Source organism: Triticum urartu, chromosome 1, assembly GCF_003073215.2.
Source record: "Triticum urartu cultivar G1812 chromosome 1, Tu2.1, whole genome shotgun sequence".
Lineage (NCBI taxonomy): Eukaryota > Viridiplantae > Streptophyta > Magnoliopsida > Poales > Poaceae > Triticum > Triticum urartu.
The window spans coordinates 96,277,507-96,286,747 of record NC_053022.1 but is presented as its reverse complement, the minus strand read 5'-3'; the positions used below and the strand labels follow the sequence as shown (position 1 = coordinate 96,286,747).

The following is a 9,241-nucleotide window of genomic DNA, read 5'->3' as shown; positions in this document are numbered from 1 at the left end:
TACTAGGGACATGGTTTTGTCTATGTATCCACACATGTATCTGAGTTTCCTATCAGTACAATTCTAGCATGGATAATAAACGATTATCATGAACAAGGAAATATAATAATAACCAATTTATTATTGCCTCTAGGGCATATTTCCGACAGTGAGCTGAGGTGACAAGTGTTTTTCTCTGTGATGAACTCGGTTTCACCGAATAGCCATTTTCGGTCCAACCGAATCCCTTCGGTACTACTGAAACATGCCACTCGGTGCCACCGATTTCGCAACAGGAAAAACAGTTTGCCACATATTCTATATTTCTTCTGATCCAGCTCCACTCAATGAATCTTGTCCTCTACAAGCATCACAGTTTTATTCCCTGCTTTGTACTGAATCTCAAGGACCAAACCTATTCGACGGATACCAGGAACAACCTTCTTGGAAAATGATGTCAAAGGGGGAGAGAGAGATCACATCAAAGCTTATCATCAGGGAGAGAGAGATAAGCTTATCATCAGGGAGAGAGAGATCACATCAAAAGCTTATCACCTAAGGGGGAGAGAATACTCAAGGATCCCATATATTAAGGGGGAGAAAGAAATCTCCAAGGGGGAGAGAATACTCAAGGATCCCAGATGCTTGATGTTCAAGAGGAGAGATGCCACATGTCTTTTTGGGGGAAGGACATGTTCATATGAACTCATTTGAATTTAGTTCTATTCATATCCTTCAGCTCTGATTTTCTATTTCCTATCTTCTCCCAATATCCCATGTAAGATTCAGGGGGAGCAAGACACCTAAGGGAAAGAAATCAGTCAAATTCATTGCATATCTTTATTCTTGGGGACATGTTGAATTCAATATGGTACCTTGTACTCACTCTCTACATGTCATCCCAATCTTGGTATTCTTGTGGTTTCTTTTGTTTGCTCTGGCTAGTGGACGTACCTGTGTTATCTAACCTTGTTTGTGCAGGTTCATTCCATCCTAAGCCAACTCAAGACCACAAGGTAAGTATATGCATCAAAATCATGAGTATGAGGAGTTCTTGCTTATGTACATACTGTTTGCAAGAAGGACTCATGAGCATGAAGGTATTTTCCTTGATAATCTTTTGCTCTGATGCATATGGCCAAGATACATATAACACTTTGCCTACTCTGTCATGGTTATGCTCTCACATGCCTCTCTATTTCATATTTACATGAGTGCATACATGTAGGTTACATGTCCTTCCAAAGCTTTACTTGCTGTTCTTTATATCTTTATCTAAAGCTTTGATGTATGTTGCCATCAATTACCAAAAAGGGGGAGATTGAAAGCACAAGTGCTCCCTAGGTGGTTTTGATAATTGATGACAACATATCTCCTGTTGGACTAACATTTCGATCTAGGATGTTTCAGATAAGTTCAACAATGGAGTGGCATGGACTAAAGGTTGTGGGAACTCCTTCAAGATGCTAAGGACAAAGGATTGGCTCAAGCTTCAAGCTCAAGACTCTTCATTTTATATTTTAGTGATCCAAGATCACATTGAGTCTTTAGGAAAAGCCAATACTATTAAGGAGGGATGGGGTGTTGCTTAATGAGCCTCTTGCTTCATGTGCTTAGTGATATGCTCCAAAACCCTCAGCTACTTTCCCACTTCCACATATGACCTAAACCCTAAGCCAAACTCGGTCCTACCGATTTTTCCTATCCGGCGCCACCGAGTTCCAATTGTCATAAGCCACTGCCAAACCCTAATCATTTCGGTCTCACCGATGGGATCTCGGTCTCACCGAGATGGGCTTGCAAACTCTCTGTTACCCATTGCAATATTCTCGGTCCCACCGAGATATGCAATCGGTTCCACCGAGTTTGCTTGGCCAAATCTCAGTTTCACTTATTACCCAAATCGGTCCCACCGAGTTTGAGTAATCGGTCAAACCGAGTTTTTGATTTACCCTAACCCCAGCACATCGGTCCCACCGAGTTGATCCAGTCGGTCCCACCGAAATCTCTAACGGTCACTAGGTTTACATTTTCGGTCCGACCGAGTTTATTGATTCGGTCCCACCGAGATTGGAAAACTGTGTAACGGTTGGATTTTGTGTGGAGGCTATATATATACCCCTCCACCTTCTTCTCATTCGATGAGAGAGCCATCAGAACACACACACTATTCCAACTCATATGTTCTGAGAGAGAACCACCTACTCATGTGTTGAGACCAAGACATTCCATTCCTACCATATGAATCTTGATCTCTAGCCTTCCCAAGTTGCTTTCCACTCAAATCCTCCTTTCAACCAAATCCAAATCCTATGAGAGAGAGTTGAGTGTTGGGGAGACTATCATTTGAAGCACAAGAGCAAGGAGTTCATTACCTACACACCATTTGTTACTTCTTGGAGAGTGGTGTCTCCTAGATTGGCTAGGTGTCACTTGGGAGCCTCCGACAAGATTGTGGAGTTGAACCAAGGAGTTTGTAAGGGCAAGGAGATCACCTACTTCGTGAAGATCTACCGCTAGTGAGGCAAGTCCTGTGTGGGCGATGGCCATGGTGGGATAGACAAGGTTGCTTCTTCATGGACCCTTTGTGGGTGGTTGCTTCTTCGTGGACCCTTCGTGGGTGGAGCCCTGTGTGGACTCGCGCAACCGTTACCCTTGGGTGGAGCCCTGTGTGGACTCGCGCAACCGTTACCCTTCGTGGGTTGAAGTCTCCATCAACGTGGATGTAGGATAGCACCACCTATCCGAACCACGGGAAAAACATCCGTGTCTCCAATTGCGTTTGAATTCTCCAAACCCTTCTCTTTACATTCTCACAAGTTGCATGCTTTACATTCCGCTGCTCATATACTCTTTGCATGCTTGCTTGATATGTATTGTGTGTGTTGAAATTGTGCCTAAACTCCACTTAAACCGAAAAAGCTTAAAAATTGCAACTTGAGCCTTATGTGTCTAATCACCCCCCCTCTAGACACGTCTACTTCTAGATCCTACACCGACGCATCATCCGCTTCGGGCGTCTGCTAGGTTTCCTTGCCGCCGCCTCTTGTCCAGCTAGCCGCGCCGCCGTCGTCCTTCCTGACGCCATGCAGGGAGGTTAACCAACGTCGCTCCCAACGTCGCAATCGCTGGCCTCCGCCCGTCCCTCTGCTGCTTCCCGTCCTGCTGCACTTCCGTCCTGCACACTAGCTACTCCCATCTTCACGGCAAGCTCCAGTCCGATCGTCCCCGTCCAAGCTCTTACCAAGGTAAGCACCGTCTGTCCTCTCATCTTTCTGCTCCGGACTTCTTTCCTGATCTGCATGTGATGCATGATGTTATGAGTGTATCTGGGTCCGGTGCAATACATGTGTATGTGTCTGTGTAGGTTTGAACAATTATCACCGGGTAGGATTGCTCCTATAGATACGCTCCTGTGGCAATCGGCCGAGTGATCTACGTGTACGTTAGTACTAGCACTATAAAGATCAAAGCGAAGATCGTCCAGCGATGTGCGAGTATTATCTTGGTGTTGCTAATCGATTGCTCGTAGTACGAGTAGCACTTCTAATTGTACACTGATTGCTATGCACGTGTATTTGTATGACCAAAAATACTTTGTCATGTATGAATTTGGTGTTGTGGCAGTGAGCTAATTTTTTAATTAAATACATAGTGGGATCTTATTTCTGCTACGTGTTATGTGGTATGGGGGTATGGGGTATGCGCTATTTGATTAAAATTGTAACATTCATTTTATGATAGATGGATAAAGGTAAATCTGGGAAAGCAAATTGGGATCCTGTTGCCCATAAAATTTTCCTTGACATTTGTGTTGAAGAAGTGAATGCAAATAACCGTTCTGATGAACATTTGAGCCCAATTGGGTATGAAAATATGATAAGGAAGTTCAATGAGCAGACAAACAGAAATTATGTTCGCAAGCAATTCAAGAATAGGTGGGATTTACTTAAAAAAGAGTACAATTGTTGGAAGACGTTGAACCAAAAGGCATCTCGCATTGGAATAGATCCTGTTACTAGGAGCATTGCGGCTACCGATGAATGGTGGGCGAATGAGATACAGGTATTGAAGCATTCATATTACTTTTACTTGTTACTTTGCCATCCAATTTCTTAATTAATTTATTTGTGTGATTTTTCTGCAGAGGAATGAGATTGCCGCCAAGTTCCGATATGCTCCATTAGTTGATGAGCAAAGAATGAGTTTTATATTTGATGACCATAGTGTGACGAATGCATATGCAAGGGTCGCAACTCCCTCGTCTCAAGTTGATGCTTCTCAAATTAACATTGAAGAGGGTAATGAGGACGGCTCGGGATGTGAGTTAGATGTTAACCAAGTTACACCCACCAATGTTTCATCTAAAGGTCGAAAGAAGAGATCATGTCCTTATTCACCGAGTCCCAAGATGGTCCAAAAGGCGGTAAAAGATAGTGATGATAAAATGGTATTTAACCGTATGGTTGACCTTTGGGAGAGGAGGGAGATTAGCCGCAATTCGGCGACGTCTCAAACAAATGTGGATCATGTGAGAGATGAGATAAAAGAGATGACGACCATGGTGGTGAACGATGGAGGTCGTCCTGGAAGTGATGTGTATTTCTATGCTCTACAACTGTTTACGAAGAAGGAACATCGTGATGTGTTCAGTGCCCTCAAGGATGAGACTGCTAGTGTGAGTCTTGAATGGATCAAGAGGACATGGGATCTCTTTATGAAAAAAGATTAGAACTTCTGTGATGTTATTTTCTTTGAACAAAATTACTTGCTATCGACTTGTACTGTCGTGAACCTATGTTTTGTTTGGAACCTCTTGTTTGCACTCAGATTGTAATATAGGGAAAGTGGATTGTTTGTCATCAATTCGTATGCATCATGGATCTTTTTTCTACTCATTTTTAAAGCCATGTATCATGTTTGACGGCTCAAATTATTTTGTTTTATTGTGTACCAAATTATAATGCATCTATATTGTGTTCTTTATATGACAGATGGATATCTCTGTTGAGGATGAAGATGAAGAATTAGATTTCTGCATTCTTGCAATGGCACATTATCTTCAAAACAAAGAGAGGGTGCCCTATGCACCTAGAAGAGCACCAATGATGACGGGGTTGCAATGGGTGCAAGAGAAAGAGATAAATCCAAAAGCATTCTACTCAATGTTTAGGATGCGGAGGTCAGTGTTTTACCCATTGCATGACATGCTAGTTGAGAAATACGGTTTAAAGTCAACTTGCAAAATGTCAAGTAAAGAAGCGTTGGCACTATTTTTATGGACTTTGGGGACATGCCAGACCACCGAAAATATTGCGGATCGATTTGAACACAGTCGGTCTACAATTAACAAAAAGTTTAAAGAGGTTTTAAGGTGTGTATATCGTATGGCTGGTGATTACCTACGACCCAAAGATGAAACTTTCACCCAAGTTCACGACTCGCTTAAAAAACCAAGATTTTGGCCTCACTTCAAGGATGCCATTGGGGCCATAGATGGAACACACATACCTTGTATTGTGCCGGAAAAAGAGCAGCCCAAATATCGGAACAGAAAAGGTGTCACCACTCAGAATGTCATGGCAATATGTGATTTTGATATGAGGTTCATTTTTGTTGTTGCTGGATGGCCTGGATCTGTTCATGACACCCGTGTATGGGCTGATGCACGAGCTGAATATCCCAGTTTCCCACACCCTCCGAATGGTAATTACTCGTACATGCATTTTTTTACACTAGCCTTTTGCTTTAAATTACCGCTCTTCATTGTATTTTTGTTCCCTGTATAGGAAAATACTATCTTGTTGACTCAGGCTATCCAAACAGAGATGGCTATCTAGCACCATACAAAGGACAACGGTACCATGTACCTGATTTCCAACAAGTACCTCCACGAGGGAGAAATGAGACCTTTAATCATCTACATTCCTCACTACGAAACGTCATCGAAAGAACTTTTGGTGTTCTCAAGATGAAATGGCGAATCCTTCTTGGCATTAGGCGTTACAAAGTTGAAACACAAACAATGATAATTACTACATGTACTTGTCTTCATAACTACATCCGTGAGAGCAAACTACCTGATGAGCATTTTGATATGGTTGAGAATGGATCCTATGTTCACGAGGAGAGCGCTTCTCATCACTTTGCACCCTATGATGAAGGCAATATGGGAAGTGTACGAGATGCTATTGCTGCGAGTGTCTTTCCTTGATGAATAGCTTTATTGTGTATGCTTTTGTTGGGAGAACCATGTAATATTTAGAATATCTTTCTTTCTTCTCAAGTACTACGGACGAGTTTTTTCCGTATGTGCGACAATGATCTTCCTTATGTGGACTTGTTATAATTTAGCGATGTTTCAAAATAAATTTTATGTTCGTATGTGCGGCTAAACAATACAAAATAACCCAATTATTATTTCAACAAAAAAATTAGGGGGTATTACAGACTTTTTATTGGGTATATAAAAAATAAGCTAAACACAGAGAGGCTAAAAAGAACTGGATGGCTTATTTTCACTGGGCTTATTTCCACAACGGCTTGTCTGGGGCTTATTTCCACAGTGGCTTCTTCATAAGCCAGAGGTGAAAAGAACTGGCCCTATAAGTATCTTCTTTTTTTCATTTTTTTGGACACATGACCTTTTGTTTTCTTTGCAAATTTCTGAATCCTTGTTTCACTTTTTTCAAATGCAGTTCAGCTCCAGTACACCGTATGCAACACCCAAGTTTATGTTATATGTAGATTAGCTTGCCCAAAGATCAATACAAGGCAGTGTCACAGAGGATCTGCCCGAAACAAATGCCCAAGGTGGAGATGTTGCTTCCGCAACACCCGTTATGGATGTGCCGGAGAGCTCGCACACACAAGCCAATCCACAAGGGGGAGATGATGTGGGCTCTCAAGAACCACCTAAGGGTGGTATGGAGGGTACTGATGGAAGAGAAGAGAATGTGCACGAGCCACCTCTGAATAACATGGGCGGTGGTGATGATGTGTGTGGTTCTTTGGAGGAGTGGCTACACGCATTGCCTACATTCGAGGAGTTAGAGGTGAGACCCATACAACATTTCATTGTATCACGTATCTTGCTTGACTGCCATGTCAAAACTACTTACTAACAACTAATGTTCCTTTTCCCGCTCTCATCTCTTTTTTTTGTTTTTATGCATTCGCAGCTGCCCCCACATCTTCGTGACATATACAACAAGCACAAAGAGCTACATGCTACAGAACTTAATGCCGCGTTGAGCTCATTTGGGAGGACGTTGCAGGTCATGTATTGCAAACGCATGGGCCTAATGTTGTCTGAGGCAGTCAAAGCTGGATCCAGGAGGGATGAGGCCCAAGATGAAGTGGCAGATGTCACTTTCAGTGTATCAGGAGCTCCCACAGCAGGCATGTGCGATGCCATTGAATTGTTTCCGCAGCAGCCTAAGAAACCAGATGGCGTGCATGGGACTACAGCAACCGCTACAGCCACTGCCACCAAATCTTCTCCGCAGCAGCCTAAGCAACCAGATGGCGTGCATGTGACTACAACAACCGCTACAGCCACTGCCACTGAATTGTTTCCGCAACAGTCTAAGCAACCAGAAGGCGCAAAGAGTGGGGATCCAGCAGTTGAAGTGGATCACACAAACACTGTCCCAGGCAAGAAGAGCGACCACATCAATGGCAGTGTTCATGGCAATGTCAATGTTCATAGCAATGCCAAGGGAGAAGATTCTTGCAGCAAGGTAAACATTGAACAAAAGTCGCCTCGCAGCCCAAGCTACCCATTTGTGAATTTGACAAGGAGGCCAGGGAAACTTGAAGATGGGCCTTCATTTGGCTTATTTGAACCTGGAAGTGATGACGATTTACCGTTTCAGGATCCGCCACAAGTTAGTAATTCACCTGCACAATCATCTGGTCTATTTGATGTGGACTCTTTCTTGGAGATTCGAGCGAGAAGTCCTTTGTTTGATAGTTCTCCTGGCAGTTCAACTGGTCCAGTTTATGATGTGACCCCTGATACGTCTCCGTCGTATCTATTTTTCCAAACACTTTTGCCTTTATTTTGGACTCTAACTTGTATGATTTGAATGGAACTAACCCGTACTGACGTTGTTTTCAGCAGAACTGCCATGATGTTGTTTTATGTGCAGAAAACAAACCGGCACGTGCCGAGGCAGCCGGCCTCGCGGGTGATCCCGCGGATGTCGGGCGGGCCGTGTCCGCCGGCCCCGTTGCCGCGGACCCACTTCACGGCGACCTTCTTGCCGGTGCGGCGGTCGTGCGCCTTGAACACCTCGCCGTAGGTGCCTTCTCCAAGCACCTCAAGCTTCTCGTAGTCGGAGATGCTACCGAACGCGTACCGGGGCTTCTTGCCGCCATGGACGCGCGGTTCTTGTCCCGCCGCTGGGCGCTTGCGGATGGCCGTTGGCATGATCTGAGCTTAGAACGCGCGCCGAGAGCAGATCAAAGCAAGAGGGGCGGGGATTCGTGTGAATCGGGAGCAGAGGAGATCGAGGTGGATGGGAGGAAGGATCGAGGATGAGGATTGAGGAGGATAAGGATCTAGGCTGTTTATGGGCTGGCACTGGCGGCGCGCGTCTCCGAATTGGCGGGGGATTCAGACAGATTTTGGGTACGCGTCGCGTTTACGCGGGTGACGCTTTTTTTTTGAAACTTACGCGGGTGACACTCGCAGTCGCAGGGACAGCTCACTTTGAAATCTCTTCGTCACGCGCAAGGCAACTCGTACGCCATTCTCTCTCTTTTTTTGTTCCGTTTTATATATTTTTATTTTTGCGAATACAGATTTTTTTAAAAAATGTTCAAACACTTCTAAAAAATTCAAGACTGATTTTAACTGTGTGAAAACTTCTTAAAATTACATGAATATTTCTATAATATTCATGCACGCATATTTTCCATCAACTCAAGGTTTTTTAAATGTGGACACTTCTTTTTCCCTTTTCTATATGAAAATATATGAACATTTTCAAATTTGTGAACACATTTTTACAATAAATGAAAAATTATTACAAAGGCATGAATACATTTTAAAATTACAAGAAGATTTTTAAATGTGTGTATACTTCTTTCAGTTATAAAATTTTATTAATTACTTGATGAATAAACTTTAATACTCCCTTTATAAAGTAGAGACCTACGTACTATATTAATTTATAGAGGGAGTACTTGATAAACAATTTAATATGCCCATGCATTGCACCAGGAGAAAATAGTACCCTTGCATTCAGCCATTTTA

The 9,241-nt window shown here is 43.2% G+C and overlaps 1 protein-coding gene across 1 annotated transcript; it reads right to left on the bottom strand.

Moving 5' to 3' along the window:
- Positions 1–5,788: 5,788 nt before the first annotated feature.
- On the bottom strand, positions 5,789–8,413 carry LOC125532746 (cyclin-dependent kinase 14-like). The gene is made up of 3 exons (XM_048696682.1): positions 8,142–8,413; positions 5,868–5,889; positions 5,789–5,815 (listed from the first exon to the last, which is right to left on the bottom strand). Exons 1-3 carry the CDS (start codon positions 8,411–8,413, stop codon positions 5,789–5,791), a joined length of 321 nt encoding a protein of 106 aa, XP_048552639.1.
- Positions 8,414–9,241: the final 828 nt, after the last annotated feature.

Excerpts from the sequence above, each read along its gene's own strand:
- LOC125532746 (XM_048696682.1), bottom strand. The coding sequence starts at position 8,413 with ATGCCAACGGCCATCCGCAAGCGCCCAGCGGCGGGACAAGAACCGCGC. Across the intron at positions 5,890-8,141 it reads GGCTGCCTCGGCACGTGCCG|GTCTCATTTCTCCCTCGTGG; the intron begins GTTTGTTTTCTG and ends AGATGATTAAAG. Across the intron at positions 5,816-5,867 it reads CTCATTTCTCCCTCGTGGAG|ATAGCCATCTCTGTTTGGAT; the intron begins GTACTTGTTGGA and ends GTATGGTGCTAG.